General features: G+C 45.5%; 1 protein-coding gene and 1 pseudogene across 1 annotated transcript; one reads left to right on the forward strand and one right to left on the reverse strand.

Moving 5' to 3' along the window:
• The window catches only part of LOC123345974, a 178,962-nt pseudogene that overhangs the window by 42,828 nt on the left and 112,702 nt on the right, over window positions 1-23,432 (reverse strand).
• On the forward strand, window positions 69-17,182 carry LOC123345954 (butyrophilin subfamily 1 member A1-like). The gene is made up of 9 exons (XM_044983094.1): window positions 69-285; window positions 6,747-6,856; window positions 8,622-8,969; window positions 12,253-12,537; window positions 14,205-14,309; window positions 14,941-14,961; window positions 15,158-15,178; window positions 15,301-15,327; window positions 16,399-17,182. Exons 1-9 carry the CDS (start codon window positions 281-283, stop codon window positions 16,911-16,913), a joined length of 1,437 nt encoding a protein of 478 aa, XP_044839029.1. The 5' UTR covers window positions 69-280; the 3' UTR covers window positions 16,914-17,182.

Below are 23,432 nucleotides of genomic sequence, written 5' to 3' on the forward strand. Positions count from 1 at the left end.
CTTTAAGAGAAAACGCCAATCTGGTCACATGACCGCCTGTGTGACTTTACTTTCGCTTTCCATCTCGGCTAAGGCTGCAAGAGGAGAGCCCCGGTCTCTGTTTGCAATATAAATATTTCTTTTCCAAAGGGCGAGGAAAAGCTGAGAGCTGCAGCTATGTGGTAGCCCGGGAATTAGCCCTGCAACGTGATAAACTGAAACAGTCACAATGTAAATCATCGCGACAAAACGCGTGGAGTTTGATCACACCCTGAGATTGGTCCTTCTGAGCAGTTTTACAATGAGGTAGGTTAATTTTGCTTCAAAATGTCTCCTTGCATCCCCTTATCTATACCGCTTATTGCTTCGCCAGATTGTAAATGACACAGATTCAATAATCCTGTGTCATTTGTTTTACTCGTTATGGGAACACTACAAGTACATTCCCAATGATTTACATTCCAGTGCTTGTCAGATTATCCCAGCAGAGTAATTTGAGATTTGTGCGGCATGTTGAATTAGTCATTTGTTTCTCTTGCGGGAATGTTTCATTCAAGAACACTGGGCCCGATGTTGTTCTCAGTGAGGTCCCAGGGAGATTTGTAACAAATAATTTCCTGTATCGAGAATACTGGGCGAGATCTACTGTGCCACTCCCGGCCGTTCTGTCTTTCTGCCTATTAACGTTACAGTTTTCTACCTGTGACTGTGGGGCTGAATCCTTTTTGTTTCTGATACTTTCAAGGGAAAAAAGGAAAATTTCCACAATCAGTCAAAACAGAAAATTGCATCCTGTTCTCCTTCTGAAATGAGGGGGAATTAAGCATGAGCTCAAGTGCACTGCTGATTAGGGATTTCATGACATAATTTTAAAAAAGGCATATTTATACATTGGTTGACAGGTCATCTCCTACTGTGTGAACAGTCACTGGAGGGGAGATTTCCTCAGGAAATCTCTAGGACTAAAGGTAGTAAATTAATTTTAAAATACATTTACAACAATAATTCACTTTTGTTTTGTTTAATATTTTATAGACTTTCATTTTTAATCAATATTTTTGAAACAAAATTTTCTTTTTCTCAATCATTCTTCTTTTAGCAAGAATAGGGGAGAGGTCAATAAAATGTTTTGATTCGATTTGATTAGAATTCCTATTTTGAATCAATTTGAAATATATATTCTCATTTAGCATCATTTCATTGAAAAATTAGAAACATTCCAATAATAGGAAAATTCATTCTTAATTTTTTTTCTAAAAATCATTTTCTAATGAAAAAATTTTTGTTTAAACATTTTTTAACTGTAGCCACTGGGAGCTGTGGGTGGCCGTGTAAATGTAAACAAACTGTGTGGCGGCCCCTCCAGTGGATTCCCCTGATGGGCCATGTGTGGTCCGCATGTTTCCCACCATTGGTCTCACCTGTTCTTAAAAATCTCCAGTGATGGAGATTCCACAACCTCCATAGGCAATTTATTCCAGTGCCTAACCACCCTGGCAATTAGGAAGTTTTTCCCAACATCCAACGTAAACAGCCCTTGCTGCAATTTAAGCCCATTGCTTCTTGGACAATTCTTCTCCCTTCTCCTTGTAACAACCTTTTATGTACTTGAAAACTGTTATCGTATCCCCTCTCAGGCTTCTTTTTTCCAGACTAAACAACCCCAATTTTTACAATCTTCCTCATAGGTCATGTTTTCTAGACTTTTAACCATTTTTGTTGCTCTTTTCTGGACTTTCTCCTATTTGTTCACATCCTTCCTGAAATGTGGCACCCAGAACTGAACACAAAACTCCAGTTGAGGCCTAATCAGGGTGTAGTAGAGCAGAAGAATTACTTTTGTCTTGCTTACAGCACGCCTGCTAATATGTTCCAGAATGATGTTTGGTTTTTTTGGAATGGTGTTACACTGTTGACTCATGTTTAGTTTGTGATCCACAATGACCCCCAGATCCCTTTCCATAGTACTTCTTCCTAAGCAGTCACATTTCCCATTTTGTATGTGTGCAACTGATTGTTCCTTCCTAAATGGAGCACTTTGCATTTGTCATTATTGAATTTCATCCTATTTATTTCAGACCATTTCTCCAGTTTGTCCAGATCATATTGAATTTTAATCCTATCCTCCAAAGCACTTACAACCCCTCTCAGTTTGGTATCACCCACAAACTTTATAAGCGTACTCTCTATGCCATTATCTAAATTATTGATGAAGATATTGAACAGAACCAGACCCAGAACTGATTCCTGCAGGACCCCACTCGTTATGCCTTTCCAACATGACTGTGAACCATTGATAACTACTCTCTGGGAATGGTTTTCTAACCAGTTTACACCCACCTTATAGTAGCTCCATGTAGGTTGCATTTCCCTAGTTTGTTTATGAGAAGGTCATGCGAGATGGTGTCAAAAGCCTTACTAAAGTCAAGATATACCATGTCGACCATTTTTCCCCCCCCATCCACAAGACTTGTTACTCTGTCAAAGAAAGCTAACAGTTTGGTTTGACATGATTTGTTTTTGACAAATCCATGCTGACTGTTACTTATCACCTTCCTATCTTCTAGATGTTTGTAAACTGATTGCTTAATTATTTGCTCCATTATCTTTCCTGGTACAGAAGTTAAGCTGACTGGTCTGTAATTCCCCAGGTTGTCCTTATTTCCCTTTTTACAGATTGGCACTATATTTCCCCTTTTCCAGTCTTCTGGAATCTCTCCCGTCTTCCTTGACTTTTCAGAGATAATTGCTAATGGCTCAGATATCGCTTCAGTTAGCTCCTTGAGTATTCTAGGATGCATTTTATCAGGTCCTGGTGACTTGAAGACATCTAATTTGTCTAAGTGATTTGTAACTTGTTCTTTCCCTATTTTGCTTCTGATCATTTCGATCATTTCTATTTGGCTACCTCATTTTCACTGGCATTCACTGTGTTGGACATCCAGTCTCCACCAACCTTCTTGGTGAAAACCAAAACAAAGAAGTCATTAAGCACCTCTGCCATTTCCACATTTTCTGTAATTATTCCCCCCCTCCCCCATTGAGTAATGGGCCTACCCTGTGCTTGGTCTTCCTCTTGCTTTTAATGTATTTGTAGAATGTTTTCTTGTTATCCTTGATGTCTCTAGCTATTTTGATCTTGTTTTGTGCCTTAGCCTTTCTAATTTTGTCCCTTCATTCTTGTGTTATTTGTTTATATTCATCCTTTGTAATTTGACCTAGTTTCTACTTTTTGTAGGACTCTTTTTTTGAGTTTTAGGTCATTGAAGATCTCCTGCTTAGGCCAGGGTGGTCTCTTGCCATACATCCTATCTTTCCTATGCAGCGGGATAGTTTGCTCTTGTGCCCTTAATAATGGCTCTTTGAAAAATTTCCGATTGTCTTAAATTGTTTTTCCCCTTAGACTGGCTTCCCATGGGATCTTACCTACCAACTCCCTGAGGGCTTGGCTACACTTACAAATTTGCAGCGCTGCAGCAGGGTGTGAAAACACACCCTCTCCAGCGCTGCAAATTGCGGCGCTGCAAAGCACCAGTGTGGTCAAAGCCACAGCGCTGGGAGCACGGCTCCCAGCGCTGTCCGTTATTCCCCACAGGGAGGTGGAGTACGGACAGCGCTGGGAGAGCTCTCTCCCAGCGCTGGCGCTTTGACTACACTTAGCGCTTCAAAGCGCTGCCGCGGCAGCGCTTTGAAGCGCTAAGTGTAGCCACAGCCTGAGTTTGCTAAAGTCTGCCTTCTTGAAATCCATTGTCTTTATTTTGTTCTCCCTCCTACCATTCCTTAGAATTATTAACGCTACCATTTCACGATCACTTCCACCCAAGCTGCCTTCCACTTTCAAATTCTTAACCAGTTCCTCCCTATTTGTCAAAATCAAATCTAAAACAGTCTCTCCCCAGTAGCTTTCTCCACCTTCTGAAATAAAAAATTGTCTCCAATACATTCCAAGAACTTGTTGGATAATCTGTGCCCTGCTGTGTTATTTTCCCAACAGATGTCTGAGTAGTTGAAGTCCCCTATCACCACCAAGTCCTGTGCTTTGGATGATTTTGTTGTTTAATAAAAGCCTTATCCACCTCTTCTTCGTCATGGTTAGGTGTCCTGTAGTAGACCCCTACCATGACATGACCCTTGTTTTTTTACCTCTTTTATGCTTACCCAGAGACTTTCAACAACTCGGTCTCCTATTTCCATCTCAACCTCAGTCCAAGTGTGTACATTTTTAATATATAAAGTAACACCTCCCTTTTTCCTCCCCCTGTCTGTCCTTCCTGAGCAAGCTGTTCCCTTCTATACCAACATTCCAGTCATGCGTGTTATCCCATTAAGTCTCTGTGATGCCAACTATGTCATAGTTTTGTTTATTTACTAGCATTTCAAGTTCTTCCTGCTTATTCTCCATACTTCTTGCATTAGTATACAGACAGCTAAGATACTGATTTGATTCCCCCCCTCCATTGGTTCTGTCTTGTCTGTCACTTAACCCTCCTTTAACAGCCCATGCTCCCCCCAAATACCAACCCTTCTCCCAGGTCTCCATAAGTTTGACTTACCTGTGGGCTTTGGTCACCTGCCCCCTTTGAACCTAGCTTAACCCCCCACCCCCACTAGATTAGCCAGTCTGTATCCAAATATGCTTTTCCCCTTCCTTGATAGGTGAACCCTATCTCTGTTTAGCAGTCCTTCTTCCTGGAACAGCATCCCATGGTCAAGGAAGTCAAAGCCCTCCTAGCGACACCATCTTTGCAACCAGGCATTCACCTCCACGATGCATCTATCTCTGCCTGGGCCCCTACCCTTGACTGGAAGGATCTAAGAGAACAGCACCTACGCTCCCAACTCCTTCACCCTTACTCCAAGAGCTCTGTCGTCACTTCTGATCTGCTGAGGGTCATACCTCGCAGTATCATTAGTGCCCACATGGATGAGTAGCATGGGGTAGTAGTCAGTAGTAGGCCATATGATCCTTGACAATCCCTCCATAAGGTCTAGGATATGGTCCCCTGGCAGGCAGCATACCTTCTGGATGCCATGTCAGGGTGACAGATAGGTGCCTTCATTTCCCTCAGAAAAGAGTCACCAACCACATTTCCTCTTGTGAGTGGTAGCTACGATTCTCCCAGCCTTGGGGGTACATGGCTTCTCCTCCTCCACCTTTGGGGTGATTCCTCATCGCTCGTTGCCAGGGCAGCATATCAGTTTTCTATTTCCATGATGTGTGGGTTGGGAGTAGGGGTGGAGCACTGCCTGCTGCCAGAAGTAACCAGCAGCCAGAGTCCTCCCTGTATCAGAGCCATATCCTCCTCCCCGAGTGGTGTGACAGCAGTCCTCTGTAGCTGGGTAGCTTCCTCAGCCTTGGATGTCTCCATATGAATACTCTTGAGGAATTCCTTGTGAGCGCAGATGATCCTCAGCCTAGCCACCTCCTCCTGTAGCTCTCCCACCTACTTTCTAAGAGATTCCACCAGCAGGCACCTTTCACACTGGATGGTCCCTCTCAGCTTGGTTTTCTGTGAGTGGGAAATGCAGGCCACAGTCTCTGGAAATCCACACCAGGATCTGGATAGAGGCATCCATGGTTGTCTGTCTGGATACAGGTGCAGGTGGAGGAGACAGGAGCGGCACTGGCACTGGTGATGTGGCCCTTCCTAACCATAGCAATTATATTATGTCTCCCTTCCAGAAACTCCCTCTCTACTCCCTTGTTCACTAGTTCCCCCGGGTCGCTTAGCCTCTGGCTTTTAAGGCCTTCTCTCCTAGGTCAGCCCTACCCCCTCGTTAATCATACAGGGAGAGGTTGATCACACGGTTGATTGAGGCTGATCAGAGATGATCCAGGGAACAAAGGTTCAAACAATCCCCAGACACAATCCCAACTGACCCAGTAACCTGTGAGAAAGGAAAACTCAAAAAGCCAAACAAACTCGCCCCAAAGATAGTACTCACACCTTGTTCATTCAGCAGCGGGATTTCCTTCTCCCCCTCTCAAAATCCCCTGTTTGCAGTTCCCTCTTCACTAGTATCAGAGGGGTAGCCGTGTTAGTCTGGTTCTGTAAAAGCAGCAAAGAATCCTGTGGCACCTTATAGACTAACAGACGTTTTGCAGCATGAGCTTTCATGGGTGAATACCCACTTTGTCGGATGCAAACTGTTTGCAAATGTTTGCATCTGACGAAGTGGGTATTCACCCACGAAAGCTCATGCTGCAAAACGTCTATTAGTCTATAAGGTGCCACAGGATTCTTTGCTGCTCTTCACTAGCTCCTCTTGGTTGCTTAGCCTCTGGCTTTTAAGGCCTTCTCCCCTAGGTCAATCCTACTCCCTCGTTAATCACAAGATGGACTGGTGAGTTATTGGTAAGGAGGAAGGTGTGAATGGCAGCCATCAGCTGGTTCTTTATCTATAGACAATTGGAGACCTGATTAAAACTGGTGGCTCTTGTAAACAGATGCCAGGGGCCCATGTATGCCTAATTTTTTTCCTGTCTGGTTTTCTGATTTTTTTCCTAAAGTCAAAAGGGTTCTGCCCACTGGCATCTAGAGTGTTCCATGAAATGTTGGAATTCATCAGCTGCAGCATTCAGAAGTTATTGTGTGACACAGAAATGCAATTAAGTTGCGTAAAAAGCCTTCTTTTGCTTGGCCTACAATGTATCCAGTTCATAAATTTCCATTTTCTCTGTATCCAGGTTGTGTTAAATCATTGCAACTATGTTACATTCAATACACTGTTTGTTTTCTCTCATTTCTCCTGTCATCTGGATCAAGTAACAGTGAGATGAAAGTTCTCTCAGTCTGCCGCAGCTCCAGAGCGAGATCCCTTCTACCTGATTTTATCATTTTCTTCATTACGTTTTATGTTCACAAGCTGGAATCAGGTAGGAATGTCTGTGGCATCTGCTGCTTCTTACAGGATTGATTGATTTTGTTTTGATTTATAAAATGTCCCTGTTTCACTAGCTTATTCAAAAGTGAATAACAATTAGCACAAATCCCCAAGTGTATCAACACCAGCAAAATATAAATAACAATTGTTATGAGCTGGGTGAAAGTTTGTTATGGGTTGCGTTAAAGTCTCATTCAAACTGATGTGTGACTGCACCTTTCACTTAAGATAGTTGTAAGAGGCAATAAAAGGGGCCACACCTAAAACAAGACGTAATAGAGTCTGCCCAGAGACTAGCACCATCAGGACATGGGCAGGGAGGAATCCTCTGGGTATTGTGACCAGATGGGGGTGTGAGAGTGAACACACAGAACTGAGAACAGACAAGAAGAGAGAGAGAGGCGGAGACAAACAAGCAAGGAAGCCAAGCAGGAGCCTGTGAGCACAGTGGGACCCTAGGAAAAGCTAGAAAGAGAGAACTTGTGGGTCTGTTGGTTAGGGAGGGTATTACAGGAGGTGAAGGCCGCCCGCTGCTGTGGCCTACCTCAACCGGGTCCTGCACGAAGGCACGCCCTGCCCACCCTGCACCCCGGGCCCATCGGACCTTTTCATCAGGCCCCTGCCCCGTGGACCCAACCAGCCCCTCTCTTCCCCCCCCCCCACCCCTTCTCCATAAGCCAGCTGCACAGTCTGCAGCTGGTCCGCTTCCAAACCACGCCAAGGGAACATCTCTATGTGCTTGTGCGCCACACCTTTCACTTCCTCACCCTCGTGTCCCGCCCCGACATAAAGTGAAGGGACCTCCTGCCACCTCTGGAGGGTGAGGTGTCCTGGTGGGCCAGCCTATACTCTACCCTGGTCCCGAGGCCCGCCGGGGATATCAGTTGGCAGCTCCTTCATCGGCCCGTGAGCACGGGCGTGTACTTGGCGCAGTTTACCACTGTCCCAGACACCTGCCCCTTCTGAGGTGTGAGGGAGACGCTGGTGCACATTTACTTACAGTGCGCCAGGTTGCAGCCCCTGTACCGGCTCCTCACGAATATACTATTGCGTTTCTGGCTGCACTTTTCCCCTCACCTCCTTCTCTGTGCACTCCCTATCCATGGTCCCACGAAGTCACGGGACCTCCTGGTCAACCTTCTCCTCGCCCTGGCTAAAACAGCCATCTACACAACCAGGGAGAGGAGGTTGGCCGATGGAGACTCCTGTGACTGTGGGGCTTGTTTCCGATCCTCTGTCCGCTCACGTATCCTGGCAGAGTTCCTCTGGGCAGCATCCACTGGCTCCCTTGACGCCTTCGAGGAGTAGTGGGCGCTGTCTGGGGCTCTCTGCTCGGTGTCTCCGTCAGGCTCCCTCCTTTTGACCCTCTGACCGCACTCCTGTCCTTGTTCTTTTATTAGTTGTCCCCCGAAATCAATTGGTTTTTGAGGTCTTGTAGATCCTCCCCTTAGGCTGGGGGGAGGGTCCTTTAGCAGTGGGTGGGTTTCTGACCTCCCACTTCCTAGAACCCAATAGGTACACTATGCAAGTTAATTCTGTCAGGAGCTGCTTGTAAGGGTAATGGCAAAACATATTTCAGCTTCCATTTAAACTAATATAAATTACGGATATACAAATTATGGTTATCCAAATGCATTATTTCTTGTAATATTCATATATAAATTCGGGACATATCCCAGTCAATAACAGAGCACTGCAATAGATGCACAGAAAATGTAATATATTTTATCTTTTCTGTACCCTGGTGCATTTTACAGCCCGGTTCACCGTGACTGGACCTGATCATCCTATCACTGCCATCATGGGGGAAGACATTATTTTACCCTGTCACCTGTCCCCCAAGATGAGTGCTGAGAACATGGAAGTGAGATGGTTCCGATCTGAGTTCACTTCATTTGTGCACCTCTATCAGCATGGAAAGGATGAGTATGGGCAGCAGATGCCAGAATATCATGGAAGGACAGAGCTTTTGAAAGCTGGCATCGTGGATGGGAATGTTGCCTTGGGAATTGTCAATATCAGACTTTCTGATGAGGGACAGTACCGCTGTTTTGTTCAAGATGGTGTCTTTCATGAAGAAGCTGTATTGGAATTGAAGGTAGCAGGTCAGTAACACGTGTCTGTTGTCTCTTTTTAGATGGCTCTTAGACCCAGACCCAAAAAAGCACTTGGGCACCTAATGCCCTACTTCAGTCCAAAATTTAGGTGCCCCTGAGATCCTCAAAATAGTCATTAAATTAAACAGTCATTAGGCCAGAGAGAGAGAGAGAGAGACTCTGTAGTCCAGTGGTTAAGGTACCCACCTGGTAGGCGGGAGACCCAAGGGCCAGTCCTCCTGCTAATTAATCTTTGATTATTTATCCAATCTGGATAAACAGCCAATGGAGGAGGGGGGCCTGAACTGGGGTTTTCCCACCTCCCATGGGTGTACCTAACCACTGGACTGCAGTCTTTCTCCCTCTGGCCCAATGACTATTTAAATATTTATAAAGAGTAGAAAAGTTATTGGGTCAGAGAGAGAGGGGCAAGATTTTTCTAGGTCATGATCCTTAACTTTAATTGAAAATGTTTTAGTATGAACAGATAAACAGTTCATGTTGTTGGATTGAGATTCACTTACTCAGCAGGTGGGGCTAACAAATCTTTACGGCAAAATACTCAGCAAGTAGCGATCAGTTATTCACAGGCGGGAAGCTCGTTGGGGTGATCTCATTGGTCACCTCCAACAATGGACAATACAGCTTCAACCTCCCTTTATTAACCAAGCTTGTTTATAACTTTTTGTTATATTATATGCATGTATTAGTCTGATAAATGGGTGGCGGGGGTGGGGGAGGAGTAGCTCCCTTTTATGGACACCCAGACAGTAGCTATAAAATCCCTTCCTGAGTTCTGCTTATGCTGTTAAACGTTATCAGAACAAATTCTGAAAATCTACAGCAGGCTTCTGTCAGGCCTAAAGATGACTTTGCTCCCAAAACATGCCACTCTTTGCTGCAGGTATCAGTTGATCTACAATTGGTCTCGGCTGGGACAGTAGTGAAAAGAGCACTTACCTCACCTCAATTGCATTAAAAACAAAATAATCTTTGTTTAGTGACTGTTAACATTTGCATCAAGACACACTGCACCAGCTCTTGTACCTGTGGTTATAAAAAGTGCTCTAGCTGAATCACAGCTTTTGGACTTGAAAAACAATTAGAACACAAGAATGGCCAGACTGGGTCAGACCAGAGGTCCATCTAGCCCAGTATCCTGTCTTCTGACAGTGGCCAATGCCAGGTGCCCCAGAGGGAATGAACAGAACCGGTAATCATCAAGTGATCTATCCCCTGTTGCCCATTCCTAGCTTCTGGCAAACAGAATTAATTCATGGAAGCCCTATGGTCTGTGTTAGATAGAACATCAGACCAGATGATCACAGTGGTCTCGTCTGGCCTTAACATCTATGACTCTCTGAAAGCAAAAGCTTTCAAGTGTAGAAGTCCGGAGTATATGGAGACCCAAACCAGATTAGAACTGAAAGAGGAGTTTTCTTATTCTGCAACAGCTTCACATAGACAACCAAGAAGCCTCCATCTTGAAAAAAATCTTCACACCGCAGCCTTTGGAGCATGCTCAGTACCATAGGTGCCGACTCTGTGGGTGCTCCAGGTCTTAAAGCTTTTACAGGTTTTATGCTCCTGGGGGAATAGACTGAGAATGGGAACGGTTAACTAACAGTAGGAACATTAACAGTGTTACTGTGCAGGCAGGCTGCTACATTTCTGCCTCAGAGAATGAGATCAATTAACTATCAATAGCACCATTAACAATGTGGGTTTTTTTTGTTTTGTTTTTTTACATCAAGAACAGTGTTTTATTTCAAGCATTGAAACAGTTTTTCAGGAATGCACAGAGCAAACTCTTATTCTGTCATACCTTATCCCGTCTCAAGCAAAAACTGACTGAATTTTGTTTCAGTCCAACTCCTGTTGTCTGCTGTAAAATGAGCATACAGGCAATTTAAGGGATAGCACTGGCTAATTGCATTTCCAACCCTGGCAAAACAGCTGATTGGTTCATTGCAATGAAGGAACATAGACAGAAAAGCTGCTACATTTCTGCCTCAGGGGACAGAGCCTGCCTCATGCCTAACAACCCAAAGCCTTATCCCTCCACACTGGGCAAGCCACAGTAACAAGCGAGAGGGGCAGAGTCTCTTTCATTTGTTGGCACTCATGCATGCCCAGCAATCACCCCCTGATAGTGATTACTGTCTCCCATGCAGGCACGCACGTCCAGCCCCCCCTCGCCCCACTGTGGTTATAATGACACATGACAACTTTAACCAGTTCATCAAAAGATTTGGCACTGGGCTTTTCCAGGGCCACCAAACTATAGGGTTTTGCTCCACAAATGCTCAATAAAATGGCGTGTTTCTTTTTATCATCCTCTGTATCATTTGTGATGAAGTACTGAGAGAGTCTGTCTCTGAGTACTGAATCCAGTCCTCCTGGTATACATTATACTCTTTCATTTTTTCCATATGCAACTATTTTTCCTATACAATTAAAAAAAAAAGGTTTTCACTTACTCACGCAGTGTGTAGAACTTGCTGCCTCTTGTTTTGATTTTATCTTCATCGCCTATATAGGATTCAGAATCATACAAATGTGGGGCTGGAAGGGGTCTCAAGAAGTCATCAAGTCCAGCCCCCTTATGCTGACACAGGACCAAGTAAACCTAGACTGTCCCCGATGGGTTCGTCTAAAAAAAACCCTCCACTGACAGAGATTCCACAGATTCCCTTGGAAGCCTGTTCCGGAGTTTAACTATCCTTGCAGTTAGAAAGCTTTTCCTAATATCGAACCTCAGTCTCCCTTGCTGCAGATTAAGCCCCATTACTCCTTGTCCTGCCTTCAGTGGACATGGAAACCCAAAAGAGATTAGAACTGGGAAAGGAGATCTTTTGACAACTAACCGAGCCTCCATCTTGAGAAACTTCTTCACATGCCCCACAACTCCCTGGAGCACCCTTAAGGTGTCTCACAGTAAATCGCTACCTCACGTTGGCCACCCGGAGGTAATAAGCATAACAAACATGCCTCCAACATTATAAAATCAGAAATCAAGGGGAAAATCTCTTGCATTCCTTGCCCCCTTCACCATCACCTATAACACAGCTGATAACACACTCCAACATTCTGTAAGGCTTTCACTTCCATCGCTGAGGGCCCAGTGCTGCAGCACAGCTAAGCAAAGGTTTAACAAGTGCTGAAATCCCGTTGAAGACACGTTTCCATGAATATCAGCCATAAAGAAAGTGTATTCAATCATTTTATTGAAAATATAAACTTTTATATGCTGGGCTGTATATTTATCTCATTTAACACGGATTCCTTTTAGCTTCAGGCTCTGCACCTCACATCTCTGTTGAGGGTCACCAGGATGGAGGGATCCGAGTTGTGTGTCAGTCGACTGGATGGTACCCGGAGCCCGAGGTGCTGTGGAGAAATCTCAAAGGGCAGCCTTTGTCTTCATCAACTAAAACCAAATCTGAAGAGGAACATGGTCTCTTTGAAATAAAAAATTCTATCATTATAACAGAAAATTCAAACAAGAATTTGTCCTGTGCTATAAGGAACACACACCTGAACCAAGAAAAAGAATCAATAACATTTTATATATCAGGTCAGTTATCACCAAAACCACACACTGTAATATCCAAAAGGAAGAAATCAGATTGTTCAATAATACAAAAGTTAAAATATTTCCTCACAAAAAGCTACATTAAGATAAAGTTTAGGTTGAGAGCACACTTTAGGATAAAATGCATTCCAGGGATATTGTTATGATCTAAAATCAAGCATTTTAAACCCAGTAGAGTCAGGGTTAAGGTTAAATGTAAAAGAAATCCAAACGTGTTAATGCATGGAAGTGCCCTGTAGTAACACTATATATGTATATTATTGTGATTCAAACAGGATGGTTAGTGTTTGTAGTCTCATATTACAATCAATGGATATTTAAAGTCACATTAGATTTTCGTTTTATACAGTCACCACAGGGCAGTGGTAAGGTATATTGGGGGCCCTACTGATTGGTTGGACTTTCTGCCTCCTAGTGGACTGGTGGATCAAGGACTAGGCTTCTTGCCCCAGTGAATATGGAGAGGGAGGTGTGATATGCTTTGATCTCTTCAACACAGAGGAAATTTGTTGAGTCTCTGCTCATGGCAGGTCAGAAGCAAGGCAGGGCCACGAAAGTCTGGAGCCCCAGGAACAGTCATTTGAGTGTCACTCACTAGAAGCTCCACGTTTTAATGTGGAGTTTGATTTCTCACCCTTCACCAGACTTCACAAGGACGGGATTTCCATAACAACAGACCCTGTGGGCCTGATCCAAAGCCCGTTAAAGACATCAATAGGATTTGGATCAGTTCCTCTGCCCCCATTTAGCGGGTCAGTTCCTATGCCAGGAATTCCTGTGCTGAAGTGAAGAGTATTTGGATATTTATCTGCTCTCCCTTAATTATTGATTTCCACTCTTAAAGCCTCAGATTTTCTTTTCCTATGAAATTCCCAGGTGTTACAAAAGTTTAAATTTTACTTATGTGTAAGTTTTCTGTTGGGAAATTTAATGATTAACTATTGTTTCTCTTCCTACTTGTTTTAATTATAGTATTAATTTCATACAAAGAAGGAAGCACTTTTCCCTGAATTGGCTCCTGGGTTGGGTGATGGGGTCGGAAGCCCTGGTTATCCAACAAAATTAAGAACTTGTGTAAGGGAAGCAGAATTAAAATATAAACAAACCCACTACTAATTATATATATATATATAATTATTCACACACATAGCCGCGTGCGCGCACACACTGATTTTTCTTTTTTTAAGTATCTGAACAATGTGTTATTCCTTAAGCTCATTCTTAGAAATCATGGAGTCATTTTGTCTGAAACTTTTCAAAAAAGGTTCAGCCTGCGGCAGAGAACCAGCATGGAAATTTTCTCCTCAAATGGTAAAGTTTGGCAAAGTAATGAGCAAATGAAAAGAAGGCCTTATAACGGGAAGTGTCGAGCAACTTTAATAACAAGTGATGTGACTAGCTCTGCCTAAAGAGAGAGGGAGGAGGGGATGAGGTGTAGGGTGATAGTACTTTTGATAGTATTTAATACATCATTTGGTACTTCCAAAAGAGTGGCAGCTGAACCTCTCTTTTCTGCCAGTTTTTATATTGCAGGGAGGAAATTTTTCCACACGTATTTCACACAAAACCTGATATGACACATTTTCCTACAATAAAAGTGTACTGTTTGTTGTTACTGTTTCGGAACTAATGTGGGCTTTGTGTTTCAGATTCTTTTTTCCCAAGAGTATCTCCCTGGATGGTGGGTTGGAGCGTGACTTTGGTGATTTTGTTGGTGTTCATCGGCCTTACTCTTTTTCTGTTCAAATTAAAAGGTAAATCTCCAAAGGGGAAAATACAGTGTAATCAGACTGAGGTTTTCTCCTTAGAAAAGGCAGTTTAGACTTTTCTACATGAGAAAATTACACCAGATTAAGGTGTGAATTTAAATTGATTCTTTTAAGCCAGAGCAAGCTCCTGTGTGGACACATATCAGTTTAAGAAGAGCTTACTTCAGTTTAGTTTAAAACTGTTCCTATTCATCTTAAGATAAGCCTAAAACTAGGTTTCCACTAGTTTAACTAGATTTTCAGTGGGGCCTGAGGGAGTTAGGTTCCCAACTCCCATTGGAATTCAATATGCTTTGGCTCTTAACTCCCCTAGGCTCCTATGAAAATCCCTGCCTTATGGAGTTTTTGATTGCCTGTGTGCTTTTTGTGGCCATCTCTGTTCTAGGACAGGTCTAGGCATGTAAATAATCAAATTACACTTAGAAGGTACCCAGCCTCGGTGTCACTGATTTCTCTTCCACTGGGAACCCAACCTGCAAGTCCCTGGAGAGCTGCAATGGCTTGGTAGACGGGCAACATTATTATTACTTGAGGACTCATAATGAAAAGATCCTTTTAAATCTGTAGTCACTGAAAAAGTCTCTAAATAATTGTATTTATGTTTTTCTTTTTTTAGGGAAACATCTCAACATTATCAGTAAGTTCCGTTTTTGCTCCTGGTAGAACCAATGTTATATTATGAAAGATTTTTGAATGACTGTGACCATGTCAACTTGAAAATCATAAGCAATACAACCAATACCAATTGCATTACTTATTATGTCAGTAATGAGTGGAAGCCACTACTGCACATGTGTTTTGAGTGAGGCATTTTCTTTCTGTTTATTATTTAGGTAAACTTCAAACAGAGCTAGGTAAGGGCATTTTTTTGTTTTTAGTTTCTCTATCTGATGCAGCCCTTTCTATGATAATGAATCCTATTGATACTGCATTTGTGTAGCTTAATTCTCATCCCCATCTATGTGTTTGCTTCCAGAGTGGAGGAGATCCCTGGGTGATGCAGGTAATTAAAAATCATATTTAATCAATGGGGGATCCTGCTCCCTTTTTGCTGTGCAAATAAACAAGGAGAAAACTATTATTTCCCAGGTGGAAGAAGGGAGGGTACTGAGGTTCAAAGGAGGATGAGGAATGGACCATCCTCGCATGTCCTCCTTACACATTGCTCCCATAACTCTGGAAACGTCCCTGCTCCGAGTGACTGAGCAGTTATTGTTTCTTAGGATCCCTGCCCTAGTGTCAGGTAGAGGAACAAGAGCACTGACCAGATACACGAGTTCAAACCAAGGAGTTCCTGTGATCAGTGCTCAGCTTGTGCTTCTTTTCTGTTCTCTCCATCCATAGTGATCTCCCCTTTCTGCTCTCTCCATCAGATCCCAACTTTCTGCTGTTTTTAACCATCTTATCCATGTTCTCCTCCATGCATTCATTTATCTCAAACCCTCTTTCTTTTCTTTCCACCACGAACCTTCTTCTCTTGTAGAAGCCCCTTGCTCATAAATAAAAATCTTTGTTAGAAATGAAATCTAGAGTGATAATTCTCTTTGCTTGGCCCTGATGACTAGCTACAGAATTTTAATTAGGGAATCTATTGAATCATGTCATTATCAACAGATCTCAGATATGTGGCAGGATGGAGCAGGTGCCAGAGTGACATCAACAAGAGACATCCAAGCTCCAGGACTTTAAATACAAGGGAGGGAGGGCACATCAGAGAAAAGATCGTTGTGACCATGTGAATGATGTGAGGGGAAATCTCCTAGGGCTTCCCTGTGATTCCAGGGTCTCTAATGCCCACTCTGGGGATAGATAAGTGCACAAGGGGAAAGATTCTGAGTCTCAGGACTGGGTCAGTAAATCTTTGTTCTGTCACTGACCTGTCTCTGACTGGGGAGTGAAACTCGAGAGTGAATGCTGAGATCTCAGAGCTGCTCCTCATTCAGAGCCAGGTAAATCCTGGAGGAAGGAGATTTCCTGGTTCACTCTCCAGCTGGGACAGATTCTGTTACTGATATGATAAAACACTCCCCAAAGGTGGAGTTGTGCCCCTAATGCTCTGATTCTCTCTCCCCAGCGAATGTGACTCTGGATCCAGACACGGCTCATCCAGAACTTGTCCTGTCTGAGGATCGGAAAAGTGTGAGATGGGGAGACACACGGCAGCGACTGCCCAACAAACCTGAGAGATTTGACACTGATTTCTGTGTGCTGGGCTGTGAGGGATTCACCTCAGGGAGACATTACTGGGAGGTGGAGGTGGGAGTTGGGCAACTCTGGGCCATAGGGGTGGCCAGAGAGTCTGTGAAGAGGAAGGGAGCAATCAGCCGTAGCCCTGAGGAGGGGATCTGGGCTGTGGATCAGAGGCATGGCCAGTACCAGGCTCTCACTGCCTCTGTGACTCCCCTGCTCCTGAGCCGGGCCCCCAGCAGGATCCGGGTTTGTCTGGACTGTGAACGGGGGCAGGTGACATTTATCAATGCTGGTGACGAGGCCCCGATCTTCACTTTCCCGCCAGGCTCTCTCCCTGGGGAGAGAATCCGCCCTTGGCTCTGGCTGGGGATGGAAAGCCAGCTCAAACTGTGTCCCTGAGAGATGGGGGATGTATCCCACTGGGGACCCTGAAATCAGCCTGTCTAGTCTCATACACCGCAGTCTCTATGATCTTGGCATCATCCAGTCCACCCAGTCCTATGGCCTCTTAATTCTATGTCCCCTGGAAACTCCTCTCCCGTCCCTCCCTGCAGCACAGAGATTTATAAAAAGTCACTGAAGGTGCGACTGTCACTCATTCATTTCATATGTTACTTCCTCAACTTTGTTGCCATTTCAGTGTCATTAAAAAAACTATTCCCCAAAACTGTGGGTCTGTTTTCCATTGGTGTGAGTACTGAAGCTGTTTCTTGGCTCCTTTTCGCTATGATGGATATTCATGGTAAATAAAGCATGAAAGATCATTCTGATTTGTCCCTTTATAGTTTTCCAGATGCAATCGTTGGGCTCAGAATCGTGGGATTTGCTTCCCTACTTGGTTGTGTCCCCCCAGCACCAGCAGGGAATACACTGGCATGTCCCTCTGATGACAGCTGAGGTTTTACTGTGACATGTTGCTATCCAGCCTGTGCTCTGTCCCTTGTGCTGTCTGCAGCCATGTCAAGCAGGGATTCCTCAGCTGGGCTCTGTGGAGAGGGGGCTGAACACATGATGTTGACTCTTCTCTTTGTTTCCAGAGGTGTTGAATTTATTTAAAGGTGGCTAAAGAGATATGAACTATGTTGTTCAAATTTCTGCCCATCAGCAATTGTTGTGGTGTCCAGGGCGGTGCTCATGGGATGGGACCTGCTCCAAGAGACAGTCTCCAGGGGTTTGTTTACAGTAGGGTTCAGGTTTCTCTCTCTCTCATTGTACAGTCTTTGTGTAGACAAGGCAGGTGGTAGTTTCACCTCAGGGTCAGTGATCAAGACGAATTCTGTGGGCTGGGGGTGTTTAGGAGGGTTATCAGTAACCTTGATTTTAGCTAAACTGAGGTGAAAGCATCACTTGCCTCATCTCCACTGGGACTGTATAATGACATCACTGTGTCGTGTTTGCTATTGCTTTGAAAAAAACACCCCTTCTCCTAGGGTGGCCATGAGCTAAAAGATGGAGCCTAAAGGGAGACACCCCACTATCGGGCAGGGCTGTGGCTTTGTTTTCTGTGAATTTCTAATGTAAATGACTGGGGGTGGGATCCATGAAGAGACTTAGGCATTGCAACGCTGAGCATCACCGCACGTCATTTTTAGGTGCCTAGACCATCACAAGAAGAACACTGCGACCCACACAGCCTGACTTAGGTGCCTAGTCTCCCTCTCCAATGAACGGAGACAGACAGGGGCCTTAAAATGCCACCCACAAGAGCCAGCATGCTAGGTGGGGAGCCCTCTAAACTAGCCAATGGGAGAGGCTAACAACAGGGGTGTGTCCTAAGATAAGTGCCTAAGACTTCATTGCTGGGGGGCACCTACCTCTTCTCAGCAATCCACGAATGCGAACCCACCTCCTGAGACATTTCTTCTGGGAATGAGTTAGGCACCGGCTGTGTTTCACACAACATGTGGGTCGGGGAGAGGTGGGAGTTGTTTTGATGCTGCTAGGCACTTCATAACTTTAAGCCAGTGCTAGCACACTTGCCTGGGATGTGGGGGACCCAGGTTCAGAGCCCCCCTCTTTGCCACAGGGGGAGAAAGGATTTAAACTGGGGTTAGTCGGTTTCTAGGTGGGTGCTGCAACCACTGAGCTATGGTACAATCTGAGGGTGGGATTCTTCAATCTTCCCTATTGCAGCTGGTTCACTGTGGGTAAATAATGAAGGAGCGACTGGAGCTGGGGGACTAGCCCCAGGAGCTCCCACCCCTCAGACAGGCTCCCTGACCACAGGACCCCAGAATAATTCTCACTTTCTGGCCAGTATCCATTTAAGTGTTTATCTACAGTGGAACAGTCACTGGGCCAGAGAGAGAAAGAGAATGTCTGTAGTCCAATGGTTTAGGGACCCACCTGAGCAGGGGGAGACCCTGGATCCACCCACTCTGTTCCCATCACTCTGTCAATATTTATCCCAAGTGGAACATCTTTAACAGGAGAGGCTGAAGGATCCTAACACTTGGCTTTTCTCTCCTCCCCCCCCCCGCCCCAAACTCAACACCAGGAGGAACGTCTGAAGGGTAAAAACTTTGAATGGAGGAAGAGGGTCCCGGGCTGGAAGTCAATTCCAGCCTGTGTAGTGAGGATTTGTAGCCGGCTTGTACTATCTGTCAGGGTGAGACACTGCTTGACTGAAATCCTATTTAGTTTGTGAACTCAGACTGCAAATGTATTTTTATTTCTTGATGTAAGCAGAGTCGGGATGAGCTCTACCCTGACATCTGGTGGTGAATTATGGCGAGTGTGGAAAAGAATTTCAGGGGCTGATTGTGTTTGCATAGGTACACCTACCCCACCTGACATAGACCACGGCAGCCTGGGATGGCTGTTTTGACAGCTGTGGGATCCCCAGTTTCTTTGTGGTTGGGGCGGGAGGAGTGGAGTGTTGTCACCCTGATTGTGTGGATGAGGAACTGTGAAACTGCTTTGTGACAGGGAGTCTCACCATCAATTGAGTGGCACTGGCTAGACAAGGGAGTGGGCTCCTTGTGTAAGCCACAGCACCAATTGCACCTCCTCCTCTTTCCACTGTTGATTATCAGAGCTGATTTTTGAGTCCCTTAAGAATCTAAGTTACAGGTTACTGAGCCTAACTCACTAAAAGCTGAAATCACTAAAGAGCTGTACTAGCTAGTGGGGGAGTATGAAGCTATATTGTGGAGCAGAGCAGTTGGCGGAGCGGAGCATTTTGTGGGACAGTTGGAGTGGCCTACGGAGTGAGTGAAGCCAAGCAGTTTGTGGGGACGGCTGGAGCGGATCACAGGACAGCTGGTGGAGCAGAGCAGTTTGTGGGGCGGTTGGAGCACCCCACGGAGCAAGCAGAGCCAAGCAGTTTGCGGGGATGGCTGGAGCAGATCACGGGATGGCTGATGGAGCAGAGCAGCTGGCAGAGTGGAGTGGAGCGGAGCAGAGCTGAGCAGTTTGTGGGGAAGGCGGAAGAAGAATCCCACGGAGAGTCGGCCCTGGACCACGTAAGGTGCCCCTTTCTACCCAGGCTGGTGGGGGGAAAACCCCTGCAGATAAACTCTTGAACTCGGGCTGCGCTGACCCAGGACAGAGACTTTTGGGATGTGGGACTTTGGGACTGTGGGTGATTTGGGGGTTGCTGGACTCAAGAGCCCAGGGAAAAGGACACAGCCTCATTGAGGTGTTTTCCCAATTTAATGCTATGTTGTTTATCTCATGTTATTAAACATTTTCTGCTACACCGAGACTCTGTGCTTTCGAGAGAGGAAGTATTGCCTCTTTGAGGCGCCCAGGGGTGTGTGTAAGATTTTCCCAGGTCACTGGGTGGGGGCTCGAGCTGGTTTTGCATTACGTTGTAGGGAAGGGACCCCTATGTATTGAACCCGGCCCTTGCTGCTATCAATTCGGCCTGGCAGAAGGGTTACATGGAGAAACCAGCTTTGATCTCTGTGTTTACTACTTATAATGCCTTAAAAATGATCTTTCAGTAGCTAATAAATTGCTTTTATATTTTCCCTAAAACCGTGTGTTTTGGTTGAAGTGCTTTGGAAATCTCAGGTCAGTTTGCAAAGGCTGGTGTGTGTCCTCTCCACATCGAGGGAGAGGCAGACTGGGTGAAATGAACTGACACGGGCCAGGCTCCTGTGCAAGACGGTAAAGTTCTGGGGTGCACGGCTGAGGAGCTGGGGGGAATCGGCTGGAGCCTCTCTACTGTCAGTTCATGAGTGGCTGGGGGATCGTTCATGTAACCCAGTTTGGGGGGTCTCTGCCTGTGGATGGCTGAGTAAGTGCAGCACCTGCTAGAGGTTTGTAGCTTGTCATCAGCATCACAGTGTGAGGGACAGCTCACGTTAGTGGGACAGAGGGCTCAGCGGTTCCACAGTCTGGGGACCCTGTCACAGTGATAAACACGCCTGTCTGAGTGGTGGGGGAGACACACAGTTCAAATCCTTCCTGGTAGAGAGGTGGGACTGAACTGGGGTTTCCCACTTTCCAGCTCAGTGCTTTAATCACTGGGCTAGAAGTTATAAGGTGGGCACCACCCTCTCTTCCATTGGACAGCTGTTTGAATGGACCCAATCTGGGAGGCATGCTGGGAGGATCAGGCCCCACATGCAAGATCAGCAACTGAATGCCGATTTTCCCCTGGTCCATGACTCACTTTGGGGCTTAGATGGGAGATAGGCACCTCACACTCCTAGCATGGGGCAGCAGTGTGCACGGCCAGAGGCAGAAACATAGGTGCCAAGGAATTTGTACCCTGAAAACAGGACATCCATCTTCTCCTTTCTGAACCCCAGTGCCTGCACCCTGTCCCTGATTTCACCCATCAGCCCCTCTCCTTCCCCTACCTCGTGCCCCCCAACCCCCATTTCACTCTCCTCTGGACACCTTTTGGCTCCTGCACAAATTCTGCCCATCCCACCCCTCCCACTTTCCTGTGTTAGCCCCCTTGTATTGCAGGAAGCAGATTGTTGTCTCAAATGAGGGCAGCGGCTTCAGGGGATGATTTTTTCTTATTCAAATTTTATTCAATTAATCTTCAAAAGACTTTGGATTCTTAAAGGTTCAGTCTTGATAACAGGTGCTTCTCAGCCTCTAGGACAGTGATGGAGTCATAAGAGGATTCCTCTTGCGGTGTGCATGGGGGGCTGCTCCCTGGACAATGACAGACCACATATAGCAAGGGGGAGAGAGAGAGCCTGTATCTGCACTGCCAGATTCTGTTTCCTGATGGTCCCTTGATGTTCAAGCCCCCACCCTCCACTATCTTGAGGTCCCACATTCTTACAAGTAACCCCTTGTGGCAAGATGTTGACAGATGTTTTGCTGCGTGTGTGTTCCCTCTGTGTGCCGCCCCAGCCCTGCACAATGGATGCAGCTCAGTGGTGGGACTTTCCACTGCCACCTAGGCCAGCCAAAGATGCTCCCTCTGAGACACATCTTTATACAGTACCGGATTTACCATAGCACCAGGCTCAAGCTTACAAGGGGCCCCATAACACTCACTTCCTCCCCTCTCGCAGCACCACAGAAGCAGAGCCTCGGAGCAGCAGGGATCCAGCATGGGAACTGAGAACCCACGGGGCCCTGGGAGCTTAAGTTGCTTGGCCAGGTCCCTGCCTATAGAGTCGGCCCTGGAGCAGGGAAGGAACTACATTTCCCAGCATTCGTTTGGCCACTATCAACAGGAAAGGGATGGGGCGGAAACTGAGACCCTATGTGCTGCAGCTTGCTGTGAATGGAGAGCTTGTTATACAGACAAAGCTACACAGGATCTTTTCAGGGGGCAAGATAAAGATGCCACATTTAATATGATAACAATTTGATTTATGATTAATAACTAATATCTTTCTCCTTATACACACATATTATACCTATAAAAACACACACACACACCCCCATCAGATGTTCTGCAGCTGCTGCATAGTTACAAGTCTCGGACATAGCTTGAGTTCTTGGCTTGATTTTGCAGCTTGGGTTCGTAGCTTGTGGCGGCTAACTGGCCAGGAAAGCCGGGCACAAGGACGAGCTGGGTCTCTGCTGGGCATGCACCGATGCCCTTCCATGTTGGCAGCAGAATGTTACCCTTCAAAGTCTTCCATCTCACCCATCCTTTTTGTAGGCTTTAGTTTGAATCCAGAGTCTTTAGGTCTTGCTGTGTCACGCTGCCTCTGGGTTTGGTGATTGATCACCGGTCAATTGCAGACTTGACTTTCAGCCTGGGACCTGGCTTTGATCTTCCTTCTATTGTACCTTTTCTTTTTAGGGTGGACTCTTCTTACTTTGTTAGGGCTCTTTTCTGTATCTTCAGCCGGTGGGGTTTGAACTCTGTTTCATAAGGACAGGCTGGGGCTGGAGGTTGATTCCATCATCCATACATACCTCAGTCACACATCTAAACTAAACTAATAAGAGTACAGCAGGGTTTCAAAAATGAAGGTTGGAGGAAGCTTTTACAAAATGGAGTGAGCGTTTTAAAATGGGATTTGAATTATAATATGGCAAACAGTGACCAGAAGTTACAATATAGACAAGTGTAGTGGATGGCAAACAGTGAACAGAAGTTACATTGATAAAGTGAACAATTAAAAACAATTTCATTTATCAGTTCTACAAGCTGGCTGCTAGAAGGGAGTGGCACTGTGAATGCGGAACATGTGTGCCCAAGGAGTAGAAGGCTTTGGCCCAGATATCCCCTTCAGCAGACTTCCCCAGACTGCATTAGGGATACTGGTGTGACCTCACCTTGCAGCCCCCAAAGAAGGAATTGGGTGGACTAACTGGACAGTGCACCTCTCTATCAGAAGCCTAGCAAGGGAGGTATGTGGATCCCACCAGGAGAAGTTAAAACGAAAAGTACAGGAGGGGAGGCTGTACTAGAAGACCTGGGCAGCTTTAGATACAGTACAGGAGGATTTCCACTTCTGAGCCATGGAAGCAGAAATGGATTTTTCC

The sequence above is a fragment of the Mauremys mutica genome, chromosome 12 (genome assembly GCF_020497125.1).
Source record: "Mauremys mutica isolate MM-2020 ecotype Southern chromosome 12, ASM2049712v1, whole genome shotgun sequence".
Taxonomy (NCBI): Eukaryota; Metazoa; Chordata; order Testudines; family Geoemydidae; genus Mauremys; species Mauremys mutica.